The following is a 21,761-nucleotide window of genomic DNA, read 5'->3' on the forward strand; positions in this document are numbered from 1 at the left end:
TTGTGCCACATAGGGACCCCAAGGGGCCAGGTGCCAGAGAGCTCACACCCTGCACTGTGGCGGGGACCCCACGTCCACCATTCCCTAGTGCCTGCTTGGTCAGAGATGGACAGGCAGGCTGACCAACTGCTGTGTCCCAGTTTCCCAGGACAAGCCTCCAGATGGGGGCTCACCTCAGCCTACTGACATCCCCCTGGGGATGCAGCGGGTAACCTCAGCCTGACCACATAAGCTGCCCCCCCCCCCAGCCCCATATCCCAGGCCAGCATTAGCATCCAGTGAAGGAGAGCACTACAGGAAAGAAGGAGCGGGGAAGCAGTTAAAAAGAAGCACTAGGTTGATCTATGTAAATATTTAAAATTTTAATTCCTCTTTTAGCATCTTTTAAACTATCATGATACCGGTATACAAGATTGTTAATAGCTGATTTTAGTAAAGAAGTTGCATTTCATTCTTAAAAATGAAGTCAAAGAATCCAGGAATCACAAGTGAGTGTGAGTTGTTAGGCACGGTGCCATCACTGAGGCATTGCTGCCACCTGGTGACAGCAAACCTCAAGAACAGACTACGAGTGCACAGTCCATTGGTTTCCAAATGTTCCTACTTCACCATCCGCGTAAGAAACCCTATTGATTGAAATGCTGGTGGGAGTGAGAGACACTGTCACAGGCACCACCTGTCCTGATCTGGTACTCACAAACATACTTTACAGATTTATTGCAGTGACTGTGTATGGTGAGCTGGCTGCACTTGGGGCAGACCGGGAGTGACAGCCCAGAGTTGCCTTCTATAGAGGGGCCAGGGCCAGCAGGCTTGTGGCTCAGAAGCCTCAAGTGTCGTACATTTGACCCCAGAACCACAAAAGTGGCTTGGCAGGAGCACATCCCTGGTGCCTTTCATAAGCAGGCTTAGCAAGGGATCCAGGAGCAGGGTGGGTGGTCATGGCTGTGTTGGGGTGCCTGGACCAAGGTAGACAGCCTTCTCTAGGCCATCTATTGCCTTTGAGTACTCCAGGTATGAAGGGAAGTGTGTGCACTCAAAGTGTCTGTTCCCACGCACGTATGCCAGGAATTCTGGTGTTCCTGGGCAGATGACGTTGTCAGCCAGCAACACTGTCCCCTTCCGTAGCAGGCCACACTCCTGCAGGGGAAAGATGGTGGGAAGGGGTGAGGGTGATAGGGACCCAGCAAGCCAGTCCCAAACTGGGAGGGTAAGTGCTCTTGGCTAGAGGGTGGGTCTGTACACTGGCCTGTGCCTGGCCTGGAGTCAGCCCTGCTCCAGCTCCTGGGGCCACACTCCTCTCCCCACTGCCTTCCATCTCCTCCCTGGCAGCTGCGCACAAGTCCTGCCTCCAGAATATGGCTCTGGGAGGGAAACTCGCTCCCCATTAGGTCCTGTGTCCCTGCCCCTAGAACAGCATGTGGCAGCCACACAATTGTTCAGGGATGCTAGCCAGAGGAATAAGTGGGAAGAGACAATAGAACCAGGATTCAGGCCACGGGCCCGACTCCAGGCCAGTGGGTCCTTCGGTCACCGGGTGCCAGGAACATGGGGCTTTTCCAGGTGAGCTGCCTAGTGCCCAGTGTATTGGCTACTGCTGTGCGCCATCGCTGGAGATCCCCAACAGCCCAACCAGGGTGACTCTGCAAGGATGGGGGCAGTGGCAGGGTAGACCTCACCACCCACAGGGGTTTGATCTGGACATTCCCAAAGTCTGGCAGGTGAGACACCCCTCTACCAGCATCTGGGCCTGGGAGCTCTGCAGAAGAAAGGACCAGCTGGACACGGCCAGGGAGGAGCGCTGGGGACAGGGCTGCCCAGCTTATAGCAAACAACAGAAAGAAAGCTTGGGAGGAAATGCTTGCCTGTGGGAGAGGGGAAGCCCAGGGCAGTTGGTCACCCCAGTTGCCTTGTCCTAGATTTAATTTTGGAAGTGTAGAGCTGCTTTTTCACATGATCATAAAAGTTAAAAGAAAAATAATAAGCAATCTGAGACATCAAAAGCAAAATCAGAGTGACCCCAGGCATGTCTCAAATTGCCAATAGGACCACATGAAATGGAACATCTCTAAGTGGTTTAAAAACACGGGCTTTAACTCTGCACCTCTCCAGGGATGTGCCCTAGAACAGAGTCTTACAAGTGTCTCAGTGCTCCTGGAGGCCATGGTCACTTCCAGCCTGTGGGCTGTGTGGGGGAAGCCGAGGATCCTCCAGCGAGAGTGGAAAACAGAGCTGTGAGATCAGGGAGGCTAGGGACAACCCATGAGCCAGAATGGAACAGAAAGTACCACTGTGAATCATGGAGCATTTCCTCATATAAAAAGAAAGCTCCCTAGCAGTCTTGGCTAGAAAGCTCTAGAATGGAGAGCTGTCCCAGAGGAGGCGGCCCTGGCCCAGGCCCCGGAAAGGTGGCTTAGGTCTCTAGCCAGAAGCGGACAAGGTGAGCAGGAGCTCAAGATGGGTCAGTCAGTGGCCTGAAAGTCATCAGACCCTAAAAACCAGTGAGTTGACCAGGAAAGAAGGAATGAAAGAAAGCAGCTCTGGGCACGTTTGTAGGGTGCTGGGCCCTACCCACCCTTGAGGAAGCTGGAGACAGCAGGAAGGAAAAGGCAGCACCTATCCTGCCTTTCCCTAGGCATCACATGCCTCCCAACAGAGGACACAGACCCTCTGGAGAACTCTGCCCAGAAGCCTACCCAGTCTGAGCAAACCTCTTGTGCCAACCTCTGCCTGTACTGGATAATGGTTTTAAACTGTGTCCACAGTTCCTTTTCCACTGGGAGTGCGCTGGGCTCAGTGACTCGCTTCTAACAAAGGGAAGGAGGCAGAAGTGGCGGTGTATGCCTTCCGAGACCACAGCTCCACTGTTGCCCCTTCTGTTTCCACCCCCTGACCCCAGATGGGGGTTGTGAGGACACCCGAGCAGCCCCGTGGAGAGCCCGTGAGATGCGGCACTGAGGACTCCTCAGAGAAGCCATCTGATTTCAATTTGCCATCTGCCCTTGCCGGCCTCCAAGCCCGGCCAAGAGAGAGGGACAGCTGGGCTGCTGCAGAGCCGGGCTGACCGGGCAAAAGCCAAGGGCTGGCAGAGCCCAGCTGCAGGGCTAAAGAATGTGTATTTTAAAAAAGCACAGCCATTCCCAATTCGTGACTTCTTTTCTTTTGAGATAATTACCAGCTTTGAACAAGCAGCACTGAGAAAACTATCAGTTTCCTAGTTACTAAACGGCAATATTTGCTACTTTCCTATAAATGCAGGCCCCACAATGATCACATACACCAGAGCTGCTGAAATCCCTCCCTCCCTGTGCAGGCCCAGCTGGGTTGGCTGGCTGGCCTTTGCCTTCAACATCTGATTTCCAGATTCATGCCCCTAGCCTGAGGCTGGGCCCTCCCCCAGCCAGCCATGCTCCACACATAGCTGCCTGGCTCCTGGCCCAAGGGTCCCCTTGCCATCACCCACACTGACCACCTGTCTCAGCAGGTGGCCAGTCCCCTGTCCCCCTCCACTCTCAGAGCTCGGCAACCTCGGTGGACTTACCAGGTCTCTGTACCACCCTCTATGGCCATCCCTCCCCACCCTCCAGGCACCCAATGGAGACCTTTCCTGGTGACAAATCTGACCTTGTCCTCACCTGCTTAAAACCCCGCATGTTCCCCTCAGTGTGTGCGGTTCAAGGCCTCTACGTGTGGCTTTGACTTACTGCCCTAGGTCAGCCCATCCCCATGATATCCTGTACACTCCTAGACCCCAGGTCAGAGCAGGTTCCCTCCTGCCATGTCCAGGCTCCTGGCTTTCCACGTCGGGACTAGATCCACCGGACGCAAGGTCCTGGCCAACTGCTAGCCACAGCTCTGGTGGCCAGGCATCCCCCCATTCATAGTCCCACTGCACAAGGCAGAGTGGCCAGCCCATGGGGAACTGAGGTGGGTAAACACGGGACAAACGGAATCACTCCATGCTGACCGCCAGGAGGGGTAGGCCAGGGTGGGGCAAAACTTCCAAGCCCCCGGTGGAAGGCCAAGGAGCCAGTAAATGTGACCTTGACCTCCCAGGTAGGGGAAGGTAGTAATCATCGATATAAGTTCTGTGCATCGGCTCACGAAGGGCCCACCCTGTGCCCCACGTGGGGACAGGGCAGTCTCTCTGGTCACCACTTGGGGCTAGCCAAACAGCAGCACTGAGGGCTGGGACAAGATGGGGTGTGAGGACAGGGACCGAGGGGTGGAGAGGAATGCACCATAAGGAGCCTCAGGGGGAAACAGGCAGGAGATGCCCCATTGGTGCTCACCCCTCCCTGTCACCCAGCCTAGGCTACCTAGCAGGCCTGGCCAACTCCTTCTGCCTAGAACCCCCCTCTTCCCATCTCCATGCCACCCTCTGGCCCTCCACACTCCCTGCCCAAATCACCTCTGCTGCTGGGGCCAGCCAGGGCTGCCCCTGCACCAGCAGCCAGCAATGAGGCCCATGTGGGTCAGGTAGCTGCACAACTCACCTCCAGGAGCCGCGTGTCTGGCAGGTACCGGTCCTTCCAGTGGTCGAGGAAGACCATGTCTAGTGTGTCCACGTCGTATTTCTTCTTCAGCTGGGGGATGACATCCTGGGATGCCCCGACCACAATGGTGACCTGGAACAGCACTCTGTCAGTATCTGTCCTCACAGACGGCTCTGCCTGGACACCAGCTTGAGGGTCATCACCAGTCTTCTTTGGGGTTCTGGGGAGACAAGTCCCCACTCTGCACCTTGGGAGTTTCCTCTGCGGGGTTTCTGGGAAACCTGGCTTGGGAGGCAGCACAAGGCCACGTGTGACAGGATGAAAGAACTACGCTGGGGTGACGCAGGCACTTCCCTTTCCCCTTGCACCCAGCCCCTGGCACCTGGGTGTCTGCACTCTACGCCCCGGGGCGGCCACAAACCCTGTCCTGCAGGCCCGCGAAGTCCAGCATCTGCTGGGTGATGGCAGCGTAGTCAGGGTTGAGCTCAATGGTGAGCAGGCGGGCCCCAGGCTCCAGCAGGCGGGCCATGCGCACGGCCGAGTAGCCGCAGTAGGCGCCCAGCTCCAGCAGCACTGATGGGCGCTGCTCCTGCACCACTGCATCCAAGATCTGGCCTGTGGGGTAGAGGGGAGGGTGAGCACAGCGGGAGGAGATGACCCACTCCTGGTCCCAGACCTGCTCCTTCCATACAGAGCATCGGCCCCTACCAATGATTGCCTCCCCACCCCCACTGTCACCACCCCCCTACCATCGCACTAAAGGCACCCTCAGAGCTTCCAGAGTTCCTTGGGCCTCTGGGTCTCAGCACATGCTGGTCCCTTTGGCCTCTGGGTCTCAGCACAAGCTGGTCCCTCTCTTTTGCCTGGTTCCGGACCCCAGCTCATCCTAACCCAGAGCTGCCGTCTGCGGAAGCCCTCACGTCACCATGCCCACGGGCTGCATCCTGACCTCCTGGGCTGGACACGGTCAGAGTCTCCAAGGGGACTGGACAATGGCTATCCTATCTGTCCCCAGGGCCCAACTCCCAGGGATGCAGCACAGCACAGGCCTGTGCCCCAGCCTGGAGTCCAAAGATCAGGAGGTGGAACTGGGGCCCCAGGGCCGAGCAGAGTCCAAGGAGCTCTGTACATGCCCTCATGCCCAGCAGGGCCAGCTAGGAGCCCACCGGCTGCCGTGCACCACCACCCAGCTCCATCAGAAGGCATGTCAGGGTCAGACCTACCGACGAACGTGGGCTGACCTGCTCTGTAGCAAGGAAGGGTCCTGGGCAGTTTATTGAATGTCTGTCCCTCCTCACGAGGACAGTGATGTGGCCGTCAGGGGTCTTTGCACAGCCTTTGCCCCTGGCCAGGGAGGAGCTGGATGAGCAGCTCCAGGGACCTCCAGGGCTCCAGGCAATCCCCCACCCCAACGCCCAGAAACACAGCAACAACAGACCTCCCCTTTCCAGGGCCAGGCTGCCCCCGCCAGGTCCCCTTTCCCGTGCCCGCTACCTGCCGGCTGGACTACTCACCTTTCTTGTCACCCACGTTCATAGCCCACTCCTTTTGCGAGCAATAGGTATCGATGGCCTCCAGCACACTTTGCGGGTCCCCAGCCACTGCGTGTTGCAGCACATGACGCAGGATGCGCTGCTCCTTGGTGTCGCCCATGAAGAGGTTGTAGAGGGGCTGCAGGACCAACTCGTTCCAGCAGATAAGGAGTTTGCCCAAGCCCCAGCGTCGTCGCAGGCAGAGAAGCACCAGCAGCACCAGGCCCAATGAGAAAGCTGCCAACAGCAGGGGTGGGGCCTCCGGCATCTGAGACAGGGCAGGGATAGGGTGGGGTGAGGAGGAGGGGAGAGAAGGGGGAGGGAATAGAGCCGAGCGTAGGGCAGTGGGTTTCTGTGCTTTGCATCCTGCCAGGAAGCCTCGTAGCAGGCTTGGGGGCTCACAACCCCTCGGCATTAGTGCAGACCTGCCCCTCCTGGCTTACCCACCCTCTCCTCAGTTTGGGGGTGCTGCTATTGCCCCCCATTGCTGATGGGGGCCTTCAAGAGCTTAGCCATGTGTCCCAGTGGCCCAGCTCATCTCAGTGCTGGGGGAAGGTAGACCTCTTGTCTGGGGCAGTCCCCTGGGGCTGCTCCCTCGGGTACACAGGGCAGGTGCTGGGTTTGGCCCTCCTTCCTGGGGACCTGCTAGTCACAGCCCTCCTTCCCCCATACTCTCCCAGACAGCCCTGATGGAGGTGGGCACAGGGCAGGCCCCATCTGCGTATAGCGTTCTTGGGTCCTCATACCGGAAGTCTGCGGCCCTTTAAGTGAATTTCCAGGTAAGAACACAGGCAGTCCCCAGGCCAGGCACAGGAGGCAGAGACCCACTAGCCACTCCCCCTGGGGACAGCCACCCTCGCTACATCTGTCCCTGGTGAAGGCCAGACCTGCCGCCTGCACCATAGGTAAAGGGGACCCGCCAGCTATAGCAGACAACCACGGGGATGGCACCACGTCCGCCTGGCAAGCCCCTTTCAGGTAGCTAGGGATCCACCCGGACAGGGCCCCTAGAGACACCAGCAAGGTTGAGCCCCTCAGCCCTGGGCTCTTGGCAGGCATGGAGCAGACTTCACAATATTCTGGGCAGATGGCCAGAGTTCAGGCCAGACACCTTATAAAATGGGAAAGGAAAAAATAAAGAAGAACATGGGAGGCTTCGGTTGGGGCCAATTGTCGCTCACAGGTGACTCACAAGGAAGGGCCATGGAACCCCAGCCGCCATGCAGGGCCTTGCTCTCCTAGAGGCTCTGTTTTGGAAAGGCACATCCAGGAGAGCAGGCAGGCTGAGGGCCTTGGTGGGAAAAGCGCTGGAGGAACGCTGAGGGCCCACCACGCGGGACCATGAGGAGATGGTGGGTGGTTTGGGGAACAGGGCAGAGGAGTGGGAAACTGAGGCTCTGCCCCAGGTGAATATGGACACTCAGATTCTGGTGCTTTAGGCATTGTGATCTACGGACACGGAACACTTTATCAACGGGTCGGAGTGCAGTCATAAGGGGCCCCAACCCTCGGCCCACACTTGCTCTTCTGCTCCCAGGGGCCACCCTGACTTTCCGAGCTGCTCTCCCAGCCGCCTCCTGCCCTCCGTGCTGAAGGGTGGGTGTGTGCACTCCTTCTCTGAGCTCATCAGCAAAGCAGAGAAAATTGGTGCAGGATTCTTTTGCCTTTAGATATCACTAATGGAAACCATAACCTGAAAATGACTTGGGTCCAGATATCTGGGCCTCTTCCTCTAGGCCAGCCTTGCCCCCTAGGGCAGCGCTTCACCCTTCCATCCTCAGCTGAAGGCCCCAAAGAGGTAGGGAGATGTCAGCCTGGGACCCCAGGGAAACAGACAATAGCAGAAGGCCTGAAGTCCTGAGCGGATGTGGCAGGTCTCAGCACCAGAGGCAGTGTCCCTGCGCAGGGTGTGCGCCTTGGCCCCACTGTGCCAGAAAGAGTATACCTCAGGAGTCTTGTCTGCCATAGCTCTGGGGCCCTCCCTGGCTGGGCAAGGGCCCACTGAGAGGCAGCATGCACCGTGACCCAGGGGGCTGGTGAGGGGAAAACACGGGGTGAGGCAGGGGAGGATACAGTGGATAAGGGTAGAGTATCTTTCAGTGGACAGCCGACAGGAAACAGCGAGGGGAGGCCCCTGCAGCCTGAAGGAGCTAGAACTTTCTACTGCTCAGGATTTCCTAACCACACATCTGTGTTGCTTTATTTGTCATTACCATTATTACTCATAGCACTGTTTGGGTGATGCTACAATGCACCACTGTTTTATTCTCTGCATTTAAAAAAAATATGCAGTAAATGTTGAAAATAATCAAAATATCAAAAATGAGAAGTAATATTCTACTTAGGTATCCCATTACTTGAAGGACTCTAGAGTCATAAACTATAAATTTCAATCTCTGTAATACTTGCCTTGTGTTAAAAACCTGGCTTGTAAATCGCTAATCTCTAGGTCTGTCTGTTTATAACTGCACAGCACTGTGTGCCTCGGGGCTTACAAGAGGGCACAGGGAGGGCTGCAACCTGGGGGAAGGCTCTGCTTTGGCTCTGAGTCCTGGTTACCTAACAGATATGCGAACAGAAAGGGCAATGCTGGGACTTTAAACCACTCTGGGGGGAGGGGGAATCGTCGGGAGGATAAAGGAAACTCAACACCGGGCCAGGAGGCCAGAGCACAGAAGCCAAGCAGCACTCTCAGATCCTCTCTGTTCTGTATAGGTTCAAAACAAGCCATAAGGGAAAGTTTTTAAGTGGCTTGCAGAGCACCGTCTCAAACATGGCTTCTTGACCACATCGAGGGCTGGAGGCAAAGCTTCGGTGCAGGATCCTGGGTCTCCTATCTCTCGTGGCTGTTGACCTCAGGGTAGCAGTGCAGGGAGAAGCTGCGCACGGACTTCAGGGTTTGGCCGAAGAGGCTAGGCCTTTATAAGGCTTCCACAGATGATACATTTAGTATCATGAGAGCATGAAAGAAATAAAGGGAGACACAAATTAATGGAAAGACATCCCATGTTCATGGGCTGGAAGATTTGATATTGTTAAGATGTCAATATGAAAGTCATCTACAGATACAGTGCAATTCCTATCAAAACTGCAATGGCATCTTTTGTAGGAGTAGAAAAGTCCTCCAAAAGGTCATTTCAAATTCAAAGAGCCACAATACTTGGAGAGAGAACAAAGTCGGAGGACTCCTACTTCCTGATTTCAAAACTACCACAAAGCTACAGTAAATAAAATAGTGTGGTACTAGCCTAAGGTAAACATATAAACCAACAGAACAGAACGAAGAGGCCAGAAATAAACCCCCATGCCTATGATCAAATGATTTTTTTAACAAGAGTGCCAGAACCACTCAAGAGGAAAGAATAGTTTCTCTAATAAATGGCTTGGGGACGGGGTGCCTGAGTGGCTCAGTGGGTAAAGCCGCTGCCTTTGGCTCAGGTCATGATCTCAGGGTCCTGGGATCGAGTCCCGCATCGGGCTCTCTGCTCAGCAGGGAGCCTGCTTCCTCCTCTTTCTCTCTCTGCCTGCCTCTCTGCCTACTTGTGGTCTCTCTCTGTCAAATAAATAAATAAAAAATCTTAAAAAAAAAATGGCTTGGGGACAAATTTCCACATGCAAAAAAAATTAAGTTGGACTCTCACACACCACATACAAAAAGGAACTAAAAATGGATCAAAGCCTTGATTTTCAGAGCTAAAACTATTAAAACTCTTAGAAGAAAACATAGTAAATCTTCATGACCTTGAATTTGGCAATGGATTCTTACACATGACACCAAAAGCACAGGCAACAAAAGAAAAATAAATTGAATTTCATTAAAATTAAAAGCATCAAAGGACATTATCAAAAGAACGAAAGGAAAACCCACAGAATGGGAGAAGATATTTGCAAATCATACATCCGATAAGGGTTTAATATCTTAAATATATAGGGGCACCTGGATGGCTCAGTCAGTTAAGCATCTGACTCTTGGTTTCCACTTAGGTCATGATCTCAGGGTCGTGGGATAGAGCCCCATGTGGGGCTCTATGCTCAGCGGGCAATCTGTTTGGAATTTTCTCTCTCTCTGCCCCTCCCCTTGCTTGTGCCACATGGTCTCTCTCTCTCTCTCTCAAAAAAAGGGGGTGGTCTTGATTATATATAGAATTCCTATTTTGCAACAACAAAAAGACAAACAACCCAATGAGAAAATGGGCAAAGGACATTTCTCCAAAGATCTACAAATGACCAATAATACGCATGTGGAAAGATGCCCAACATCATTAGTCATTATGGAAATGCAAACTGAAACCACCCGGGATACCACTTTACACCCATTAAGGTGGCTCATTTCCCAAAAATATTGGTAAATGTTAAATAGCAAATGTTGACGATAATGTGGGAAAACCGGAACCCTTGTGGGCTGCTGACAGCAGTGAGAAACGGTGCAGCTGCTGTGGAAAGCAGTTTGATGGTTTCTCAAAAAGTTAAATATAGAACTAACCTATGACCAGCAATTCCACTCCTGGGTGCACACTCCAAAGAATTGGAAGCAGGGATTTGAACCGAAACCAGTGCCCCGATGTTCCCCGTGGCATTATTCTTAACAGTCAAACGGGGCAAAAAGCCTGTCTATCCACAGAAAAAGGGGCGTGTTGCGTCCCCAGGATGAATCGCACTTCGTCACTAACATGAATGAAATACTGATTCATGCTACCACTTGGATGAACCGTGGAAGATGTTATGGTATGTAAAAAAAATATAGATATAGATAGATACTATATGATAAAAAATATATATATAATATAAATATATAAATAAATATAAATATATAGTATATGATAAAAATATAGATATAGATACATATAGTTCAATTCTTTGAACTTTGTAGGGCAGGCAAATCCACAGAGAACGAAAGTAGAACAGAAGTTGCTGGAGGCAGGTGGAGGGGACAGGGAATTACTCCTGAATGGGTATGGTGTTTGTTTGGGGGATGATGAGAAAGTTCTGGAAATAGTCACAATGGTTACACGACGCTGTGAATGTATTTAATACCACTGAATTGTACGCCTGTAACGCTGAAATGGCTAAAATGGCAAATTTTAGCTTAAGTATTTTTTTTTAAGATTTTATTTTTAAGTAATCTCTATACCCCATGTGGGGTTTGAACTTACAAACCCCAAGATGAAGAGTTGCCTGCTCCATCGACTGAGCCAGCCAGGCGCCCCATAACTTAAGTGTGTTTTACTGTAGGAAAAAGAACACTGGGAAACAAACAAAATGGACAACCCTGTTTCTGGCCCTTCCTGTTCTAAAAATGGAAAAGGGACATGCCATTCCCCATAAGGAAGCAGGATCCAGAAAATCAAGTGCTGCTCCTATCTCCCTGGGGGATCCAAGGCACTCAGGCATCTCTTGCTCTAACCCTGCTGATTGGCCCTGGGGGGGCAGCTGGAGGACGGGTACAGCTTGGACACCTGCCTCCACATTCATGGTCCTTCTTGGAGGCAGGGGAAGGGGCCTTCCTGTCTCAGCAGAGTCTGCCCGCCCCGTCTGCTTCCTTCCAACAGGCCTACAGTGTACAGCCAGCATCCACCTCAGCCAGCATCCACCTCTCCACAGACCTCTCTCCCCACACAGCAAAAATAACACCCAGCCCCAAACCCTCCTTATCATAAGCTGGTCCTTCAGTATTCCCCCAGCAACTATGAAACTGTAGCTTCCATCAACTCTGATTACCGTTTATCATCCTCCAGACCCAAAGGGGGCAAGCAAGATGCTTGGCAGCTGGGCCAAGACCCCCAGCCACCCTTGAACCAAGGTTAAGGACAGGCGGATGGGCCCTTAACACCCAGAGCCATTGGTCCCAGGACCTTCAGTTTCATGATCCTTTGTGACCAAAGTGCTTCCCCACATACAGCCTGACACACAGCACAATTTCACTGAGACCTGCACCCCCAGTGTGTGCGTGTGGGGGCTCCACTCCCCGCTAAGTCTGCCCCTCCCTTGTCCACTCCGCTCTTAAACTCCAGCCCTGCAGGATGGCCAACTCGGGGGTGCTTCTGTCTGTCTCTGCGTCGTAGCCAGATGGCCTACCATTTTGTCAGCTGGTCAGTGATCTTTTTACGCATGTAATGTATCCTAGATGACACTTTTTTTTTCTCTAAAGGAAATGCAAATGTTTTTCATAAATACCTTGCAAGCAACCGTCGGTGGATAAATTACCGAGACTCTTAGAGTTCTATAAAATGATGAATCAATTGTATGACATCGTTCCTAGGCTCATTTAAAAAAACCCGTGAAAGTGCACTAGAACTTTTGGTCCCTTTGTGAGGCTCTGAATCTGCTGTTAGGCCCACACTGCCATCACCTCCTTCTGAAGAGCAGGTCTCTCTGCCCACGCTCGTTCTGGAAACTAGGGAGGGCCAGGATGCTTGTGCTTGTGCCTGAGGCTGCAGGAGCAACAGAAGAAAAGTCCAGGCCAGAAGGAACTCAGGCACCCTCCCTGACCAAGAGCTACAGCGCCAAGCATCCCAGCTCCCCCAGTCACATCTGACACTGTCTCAGCCCCTGCTTCTTGGAGGACCCCCACCCTAGGCCCAGCCCCTCTTCTGGTCAATAGACTCATGCACTAGAAACAGGTCCAGCTGTCTTGGCTCTAAATGGAGGCCAGGCCTCAGAGTGCACAGAACATTCTGGGGGCAAAAACAGGCAGGCTGGCCAGGATCCTTGTGGGGAGAACAGAAAAGATGGGGGTGGAGTGGGCCAGAAGATGCTGCCAGGGTGGGATGGTTGGCTACCTGCCCCACTGGCCAGCCGTCTAGGACAAAGCCCAAGATACCGCGCTGCCTGGGTACTGCGAGAGTTCTGGCAGTGCACGGGCAGTTTCAGCAAAACCTGAGCAGCTGCCTGCTTCCAGCCCTGCCCCTGTGTACACTGAATGCGGACTCCCCATCTTACTCCTCGCACGCTGGATGGCTGCCTTTTGTTCCGTCTCCGGTCTGCCGCTCATTTAGGGCATCTGGTGGTGGTTCTGACTCCCGATCCAGTGCTCCTGACAAACATCCACTATGGCAGTGAAGGCAGGTCTCAGTTTCATGATTCTGAAAATACTCTCAGAGGCTGGGCGAGAGGCCAGGCTTCTAAACAGCAGCTCTGGGGCTGGAAGTACTTCCTGGCTGCTGGGGAGGCCTCTTTGTCTCTCTGGTTGATCCAGCTCTTCCCACAAGGAGCTTCTCCGTTGACTGAAACCCCCTTCTCACACCCCTGCTGACAGTGTGTCACCATGGTGCTAATTCTGTTCGCTTCCTTTCTGATCAGCATAACTTTGCTAAGGATAATTTGGAACCTCAGTGGCATTCATGGGAAACTGCAGATCTCCCCAGAGTGGCTCCTGAGACCTCTCCCTTTCATCCCCTCTACTCCTTCTTCCTCCTGTTCTGCCTTTTGTTCTCTCTCCAGCTCCCTTGCATCCTCTGATCTGACCCCTGGAAGGCCCTACCTCCTCCTTCCTGTCCCGCCTGCCAGACCTTCCCCTCACTTCCAGCCCTTTAGCTCCCATAGTCACTGCCACAAAGAACCCCCTGTCCATTGGGAGCTCTCAAAGGACTCAGGAACCCCCAAAAGTACCCACCTGAGGTTGAAAAAGAAAACAAAAAAGCTAACTAGAAACAGACATTTAGTCCATGGCCTCCATAAGATTATATATCAGGGCAAAAAGATCTTAAAGGCCTCCTCCGTGAAGACTGGTGAAAAGCTTTAGCCCTCACGTTGAACAGGTAACTAACCGGTTCTGTCTACTAGAAACACAATCCAGATAAAAATATCAAATGAAACAAAGACAAGGTCCAATTCTTACGTAAACTAGTGAGTTTTATAGAATCGTATTTATGCCTGATGCATGGCTCAAAGTTTTATTTATTTTTTTAAAGATTTTATGTATTTACTTATTTGAGAGAGAGAGAGAGCATGAAGAGGAGAAAGGTTAGAGGGAGAAGCAGATTCCCAGCAGAGCCGGGAGCCCGATGTGGGACTCGATACCGGGACTCCGGGATCATGACCTGAGCCGAAGGTAGTCGCTTAACCAACTGAACCACCCAGGCGCCCATAGCTAAAAGTTTTAAATGAAAAACACAAGATCTCCATTTACATCAGTCTGTGTGTTTATTTATGTATGATGCATGGGTGTGTGTGTGTGTGTGTGTGTGTCTGTATAGCATTTCTCTACCTCCAGATGGTATCACCAAATTCATTTATAAGATCCCTTAAAGGGGCACCTGGGTGACTCAGTGGGTTGGAGCCTCTGCCTTCCGCTCGGGTCATGGTCCCGGGGTCCTGGGATCGAGCCCCGCGTCAGGTTCTTGGCTCCGCAGAGAGCCTGCTTCCTCCTTTCTGCCTGCCTCTCTGCCTACTTGTAATCTCTGTCTGTCAAATGAATAAATAAAAAATCTTAAAAAAAAAAAATCCCTTGAAGTAGTTCTAGCTTTATCTAATTGGCTTAAAGAAAAATAAGCACTTAAATAAATTAAATCTTCCCCAAACTCCCAGAAATAGAAGAATCAACTCAACTGTTTTTCAGGTTTACATAATTTGGGTAATCTCTGGTAAATTAGACTAACTTAATATTATTGATTTAATGAAACAGGTATATCTTCAGTGTTATCAACATTAAATGTAATATAAACATACATTTTTATTCTACTTTGGCTTCTTAGTCAAATAAGCTAATATTTTATCTATTCAATGTTTAAGATTGCACATATGATAAATCTGATTTTCATCAAACTGAGTTCCTATTCTTTTCTTTTTTTTTTTTTTTTTTAAGATTTAATTTATTTATTTGACAGAGAGAAATCACAAGTAGATGGAGAGACAGGCAGAGAGAGAGAGAGAGGAGGAAGCAGGCTCCCTGCCGAGCAGAGAGCCCGATGCGGGACCCGATCCCAGGACCCTGAGATCATGACCTGAGCCGAAGGCAACGGCTTAAACCACTGAGCCACCCAGGCGCCCCACTTTTCTTTTTTTTTTTAAAGATTTATTTATTTATTTGACAGAGAGAAATCACAAGGAGGCAGAGAGGCAGGCAGAGAGAGAGGAGGAAGCAGGCTCCCTGATGAGCAGAGAGAACAATGCGGGGCTCGATCCCAGGACCCTGGGATCATGACCTGAGCTGAAGGCAGAGGCTTTAACCACTGAGCCACCCAGGCATCCCTGAGTTCCTATTCTTTACTTAAAGATTTATTTACTTATTTGAGAGAGAGAGTGAGCACAAGGGTGAGGAGAGGCAGAGAGAGAGAGAGGGAAAGAACCTCAAGCAGACTCCCCAGGAGCCCAATGCAGGGCCGATTCCATGACTCTGAGATTATGACCTGAGCTGAAATCAAGAGCGGGTCACCCAGCCAAGCCACTGAAGCACACCCCTCAACAATCTTCGTGTTTTATAATATATCTGCCTCAGAGTGCCTGGCTGGCTCAGTCAGTAGAGCATGTGACTCTTGATCTTAGGGTCGTGAGTTCGAGCCCCATGTTGAGGGTAGAGATTACTTAAAATATATTTGTATATACATATCTGCTTCTAAAAACTGTCTCCAAAGACACTTCTGGTAACTTGGTACCTTAGAGTTATGCCAAGTTAAGTCAAATAACAGATATTCATTGAATATGTAAATGATTTCTACATAAGATAAAGTGCTGAAACAGTCATTATTAATTATAGTTTAAGTTTTAGGGCGCCTGGGTGACTCAGTTGCTTAAGTATCTGCCTTTGGCTCAGGTTGTGATCCTGAGGTCCTGGGACCGAGCACCCCGCTCCCAGAGCACCTCGCCCCCAATAGGGCAGGGAGCTTGCTTCTCCCTCTTCTCTGCCCCTCCCCCTGCATGTGCTGTCTCTCGCTCTCTATCTCAAATAAATACATAAAATCTTTAAAAAATGTATTTGTGCAATGCCTGAGTGGCTCAGTCCTTAAGTGTCTGCCTTTGGCTCAGGTCATGATCCCAGGGTTCTGTGTCTAGCTCCCTGCCTGGCAGGAAGCCTGCTTCTCCCTCTCCCACTCCCCCCACTTGTGTTCCCTCCCTGGCTGTCTCTCTCTCTGTCAAATAAATAAAATCTTTAAAAAAAAAATGTATTTGTACTATTCAGAGTATATACCTCTATAGATTATAACTTGGCATATTCATAAAACTTGCTGATCTGTTACAGAATGCTGGTGTATGACTGATGATTCATAATAATTTATCCTAGTTTTCTCTATAAAATAAAGGTTGCAAATGGCTAAAATTTATAATCAGTATATGAAAATAAAACTACTACAAACAATAAGAGTGAAGGGAGACAACTTTGTATACAAAGAATTTGAGGAAAATACCATGTGTTTCACATGAAAAGTATGCAAAGAATGTAGGATTTGTTTTTGGTAAGGAAAGGAGGATAGTAATCTTATTCTAGAGTTACATTTTCAAAAAAGGGAAGGTATAGAACAAGAATCTGAATGGATATAGGAAGTTGTAGGTCAAAGCTGGCTAAGATTAAATGGGTTTGTATACAAAGTTTTTGAAATGACCTTTACCATCAGTAAAATACTAATGTAAAACTAGAATTTGGTTTTCTCTCTGCTCAAGCAACACAATTTCTTGGATTAGTGGTCTGCTTATAACAAGAGATCATGAAAGGTTTTTCTTTACCTTTTGGGTAATCTTTACCAACCTTTTCCTTTTGTGGAAACAAAGATTCTCTCCTATCAAAATAATTTCCTGTGTTTCATGTTGTTATTACTGTGTTCTTGATTACATAAGAGAATCTAGTCTTCTCAGTGCCAAAAAAGCCAACTTTGTTTTTTTAAACAATCATGTTATCACTTATATTTATTTATGAATTCTTTTATTGTCATTTAGGTTATGTAAATAACCAAAAAATTGTTTCACAGTGAACTGGGATCCTATTTAGCCAAGCATTCACACCTTTAGATATTTTTGACAACTCTGTCTTCCCCAAAACAAATCCTAAATGAAATTCTTTTCTTTTCTTTCTTTCTTTTTTTTTAAGATTTTATTTATTTGGGGACGCCTGGGTGGCTCAGTTGGTTAAGCAGCTGCCTTCGGCTCGGGTCATGATCGAGTCCCATATCGGGCTCCTTACTCCGCAGGGAGCCTGCTTCTCCCTCTGACTCTGCCTTCCACTCTGTCTGCCTGTGCTCACTCTCACTCTCTCTCTCTCACAAATAAATAAATAAAATCTTAAAAAAAAAAAAAAAGATTTTATTTATTTGACAGAGATCACAAGCAGGCAGAGAGGCAGGCGGAGAGAGAGAGGGGGAAGCAGGCTCCCCACTGAGCAGAGAGCCTGATGTGGGGCTTGATCCCAGGACCCTGGGATCATGACCTGAGCTGAAGGCAGAGGCTTAACCCACTGAGCCATCCAGGAGCTCCATGAATTTATTTTCTTGACTTCAAACTGGCTTTGGGATTTCCCAGAGGGCCTCTAGAAGATCTCAAAGGGTTTGTTCTTTTACCTTATAAAAGAGAAGAGTTAAACTAAGTAGTTTTAATATTTTATTTATTTATTTTTTAAGATTTTTAAAAATTTATTTGAGAGGGAGAGCTCAAGCAGGGGAGTGGCAGAGGGAGAGAGAGAAACAGGCTCCCTGTAAAGTAGGGAGCCTAATGCAGGGCTTGATCCCAGGAACCCAGGACCCCAGGATCATTACCCGAGCTGAAGACAGACACTTAAACCAACTAAGCCACTCAGGCGCCCCTAAAACTAAGTAGTTTTACTAACACGTTGGATTTCATGAAAGTCATTGTCAAATTAAGACATGCTGCTTAACCTTCCAAGAGTTTTATTTGTGAGTAGATGTTATTTGATATAAGGATGTCATAATTTACATAAAGTTCCTATACATTTGTGAGAGCCCTCAGTGACTATGAAATATTCTGGTACAATGTTATCATCACCATTCCAGTTAATACTTTAAATGGCATGTATGCTACAGAAACAACCAAGTTTCTTTGTCAGTTGTGTTGTTTTTAAAAGGGACTCCCAGCAAATTTTTAACCCCAGGTCATTTTAAGTCTTTGTCACCCACAGATAAGTTTCTGTTTGGAGAAATTCTTCTCCAAAAGCATCTGCAATCAGCTATAGGCCAGAGTGCTTCATCTTCAACAGAAAGAGACTGTCTCCGAGACCCATGGAAAGGACTATGACAGGTCCCTGGGGTACAGACTTCTGGTGGCCTTGCCTCTGAGATCATCCCATGGGATTGAGTAAGGAGCTCCAGAACTCTAGTGCAGAAACCAGTGGGCTTGTGAAACTAGGCAAGAATCAACTAAATGGAACTGGATGAACTGATAAAAGATGATTTTAAGTTTATATGGCTTTCATCTGGAATATTCTTGGCTCGTTAGTGTTCTATTTTCCGGGTATAAAAAAACAAAAAACACCCTTTCTTTTTTCTATTAAGCTATCTCTGAATCATCCCACTCTAGCAAGTTATATATATATTTTTAAAGATTTTATTTATTTATTTGACAGAGAGAAATCACAAGTAGGCAGAGAGGCAGGCAGAGAGAGAGAGAGGAGGAAGCAGGCTCCCTGCTGAGCAGAGAGCCTGATGCGGGACTCGATCCCAGGACCCCGAGATCACGACCCCAGCTGAAGGCAGCGGCTCAACCCACTGAGCCACAACCAGGGAACATCATGTTTGAAAATGATGCATGGTATCAGATGACCAGAAGGTTTTGAGGAGCTGCAGTCAACTTTATAAGGAGCAACACTCACAAAGCCCTCTGGAAAAAACCAGCCTGGTATTTGGCTTAGAAATTCCCAGCCTTACAAGTGAGTAAGGAAGGTCACTTCCTGGCAGACCCAGGAACCCTAAGATATTTGGGGGAGCTTGAGAAGAGAGGAATTCACCCAAATCTATAGGTGGCAAGTTCTTGCTTTGGCTTCCTAGCCTTGACAGACTTTTAAAATTCCAATCTGAGATTCCCCATGAAAAGTTCCACAAAGCAAACTTAACAAGGCCTATGAGGTCAATTGCCTTTTTTGTTGTACTTATGTAAAAAATCAGGCCACATTTAATGAGACCAGAATTATTTTGTAAAACAAGAATAACCTCCCTTTGACTATATTTAAAAAAAAAAAAAAAAGAATTACTTATTTATTTGAGAGAGAGTGTGTGTGCGGGAGCACCCGAGTCGGGTTGGAGACAGAGGAAGTTGGGGGAGAGAGAGAGAAGCAGACTCCCCACTAGGTATGGAGCCCAATCAATCCGGAGATCACAACGTGGGACGAAATCAAGAGTCAGACACTTAACTGAACCACCCAGGCACCCCTTCCTTTGATTATCTTTGATCAAAAAGGGAGATGGCTCTAAGGGAAATGTTATGTCTCAATGGGGAAAAATAATACACCCTTGTGGGCTATCAGATTTTAATCCTATTTATTGTGTTTGAGGGGACTGGGACTGCCATCCTCCCATATTACACATTTTACCGGCCCTCACCAAACCCTCAGGTCCTCTAGTTTCCTTCAGTATCTGGCTACAACTCTCCAAGTCGATGTTTCCAACTTTTCCTCCTTCCCTCCTGACTTGGCATCACTGAGAACTAAAACCTGACTACCCAGACCCTTCCTGGGACACTGGTTATCTTGCTGTCACCCTTTTTCCTCCAGGATCTGAAAAGCCCCTCATGCTGAAGCATGCAGACAGCTTGACATGCCCCTCAAAGAGCTCATCACCGCAACAAATGGTGTGTGCCTGCCTTCGTTCCTAGAGCTGCGGCTGCATGGGCCCCTCCCAGTCCATGGGAACTCCCACATCTCCCATGTTCTGCTCTGTCAATAACCTTGACTGTGACATTGATATCTATACTGTCACCACAAATACTCAAACTACAAACTGGGAAATTCACTGAATTTGTCCTCACTCCATAATCTACACTTGATCTTAGCCAAAAGGCCGAGAAGCGATCTTACTCCATAATCTAGAAATGTTTACACATCAATGTCTAAACTTGTCCCAACTGGCCACCTGTAGGGCTCAAAAACCAGGTTTACATTCAGCTCTGACCATTCATCTTTGCTTTTCTTTCTGTTTCCACAGAAATGTCCCTCATTCAAGCCTGATCACTGGAATCATCCTGCAAATATCCTCTACTACTAAGCCCCAACAGTTGGCTCCACAAAAGGTGATCAAATGGAAAACAGGTTTCTGTTAGTCAGCAGACAGAACATCTCTTCTTTTCTTCAACAGAGGGGGACCTGCCGCAGACTCTCTCCTTGACCGAATTCTATCCAAGCTCCTCTGAGCCTTCAGAACTCTCAATTAGGTCTCAACCTTGGCCTATGAAGACTTCAACAAACACTAATAGTGTCTAACAGCTCAAGGCTGCATCCTTGGGATGACCTTGGTCTCCTTAAGGTGTGTGACAGAGAACTAAAGGGTTCCAAAAGAAAGGACTTTCAGCCAACACCTGAGGATAGGGCTCCATTTCCCAACTTCAGGCAAAGCAGAGAAGCCTAACTTCCATAAGCAACACTTAGCATATCCAAAAGGGAGTCACAATGACAAACTGCTTTTTTCCCACTTTAGTAATTTCTCATTTTCCTGACTCAATCATTCCCATCCCCCCCCCACACTTACTCTTCCTTTAAAAGTGCCTCTGAACAAATCCAAATGGAGCTCAGCTCTTTCCCCTACTATCCTTGGCTACTGAATAAAATCTGTCCTTACTGTGGTAACTACCATCCAGCTGTGTTCATCTATGGCAACCCTCTCCCCACGAGGCCTGGCACTACTCTCCAAGGAGGGCTTGTGGGAGTTGGGAGGCAGCAGGCAGTCTGGAAAGTTAGCCCCAGGCAATAGGTCAAGAAAATTCCCTGACTCTTATAATCTGAAAGGCTGTTATGTCAGGTCCGTTCTGGGGTAACTTCCTCTTTCTCAATCTTTCTCACTTGAAGTTGAGGCCACACCAGCCGGACCCAGTCCTGTGGGGCGCTGGGCTCTGGTCGCTTCCTTTCTGGGGTGGTAGCCATTCCTCTGAAAGGAGAAGCCTGAAGGTTCCACAAGTTTTCCCCTGGAAAGATCACTGAGCTCCTCAGGGCCTGGATGCCCACAATTCTCCCAAACCCGAGGGTATGACCCCTGCTCAAAGACCAAGTGTGACCCTTCCTTGGTGAGTCAGGCTCTGACCCCGAAAGCCTGAGTCAAAGCCCTCCCCAGGAGACAGCCCCCACCTTAGTGTATGGATCCCCACAGGAGGCTGGATCCCCTATCTTTGTCTGGAACCCCATCCCCAAGTCGGATCTTCACACTCCAATACAGATCTTCCACTCCCTCAACCCAGTCTGGTATCCCAGCCCCTTCTTTTCTGTCCAGAGACTCCCACGCAAGGTCGGATCTTTTCACATGGTTTCTAATTTGCCACCCCGCTTCCGGAGCTCCTAGGACAGATTCCCAGGTCCCCCACCCTGGATCAGATCCGCCCCAGGTCGGGAGACCCGCACTCCGGATCAGATCCACCGCAGGTCCCGAGACCCGCACCCCGGATCAGATCCGCCGCAGGTCCCGAGATCCGCACCCCGGATCAGATCCGCCGCAGGTCCCGAGATCCGCACCCCTGATCACATCCGCCCCGGGTCCGGAGACCCCACCCTAGGCCGGATCGCCGCGGTCCGCCGGCGCTCTCACCTTGCCCTCGGCGGCTGCGTCCTTCGTCTGCAGGACCCGCCCCGAGCCGGCGCGCAGGCAGTGCGGCG

At 49.8% G+C, this 21,761-nt stretch overlaps 2 protein-coding genes across 3 annotated transcripts in view; one reads left to right on the plus strand and one right to left on the minus strand.

Moving 5' to 3' along the window:
* The window catches only part of ARVCF (ARVCF delta catenin family member), a 76,294-nt gene extending 55,560 nt beyond the window's left edge, over positions 1 to 20,734 (plus strand). Inside the window, exon 19 of the mRNA XM_082697457.1 lies at positions 20,107 to 20,734. Coding sequence (XP_082553583.1) covers positions 20,107 to 20,166 — 60 coding nt within the window. The 3' untranslated portion in view covers positions 20,167 to 20,734. The remainder of the gene's footprint in view (positions 1 to 20,106) is intronic.
* Positions 342 to 21,750, minus strand: COMT (catechol-O-methyltransferase). 2 transcript variants are annotated; one of them, XM_082697591.1, is made up of 6 exons: positions 21,694 to 21,750; positions 8,792 to 8,956; positions 6,011 to 6,296; positions 4,918 to 5,111; positions 4,497 to 4,628; positions 342 to 1,140 (listed from the first exon to the last, which is right to left on the minus strand). In XM_082697591.1, the coding sequence occupies exons 2-6, from the start codon at positions 8,801 to 8,803 to the stop codon at positions 940 to 942; spliced, it is 825 nt and encodes a 274-aa protein (XP_082553717.1). In that variant the 5' UTR covers positions 8,804 to 8,956; positions 21,694 to 21,750; the 3' UTR covers positions 342 to 939. The 2 variants fall into 2 exon arrangements, with proteins under 2 accessions (XP_082553717.1, XP_082553718.1); XM_082697592.1 differs by lacking the exons at positions 8,792 to 8,956; positions 21,694 to 21,750 and adding an exon at positions 12,968 to 13,072.
* Positions 21,751 to 21,761: the final 11 nt, after the last annotated feature.

Source organism: Mustela nivalis (genome assembly GCF_964662115.1).
Source record: "Mustela nivalis genome assembly, chromosome: 14".
Lineage (NCBI taxonomy): Eukaryota > Metazoa > Chordata > Mammalia > Carnivora > Mustelidae > Mustela > Mustela nivalis.

Coding starts and splice junctions, on each gene's coding strand:
- COMT (XM_082697591.1), bottom strand. Junction 4,629..4,917: donor TCGCGGGCCTGCAGGACAGG/GTTTGTGGCCGC, acceptor GTGCTGTTCCAG/GTCACCATTGTGGTCGGGGC. Junction 1,141..4,496: donor CAGACACGCGGCTCCTGGAG/GTGAGTTGTGCA, acceptor TTTCCCCTGCAG/GAGTGTGGCCTGCTACGGAA.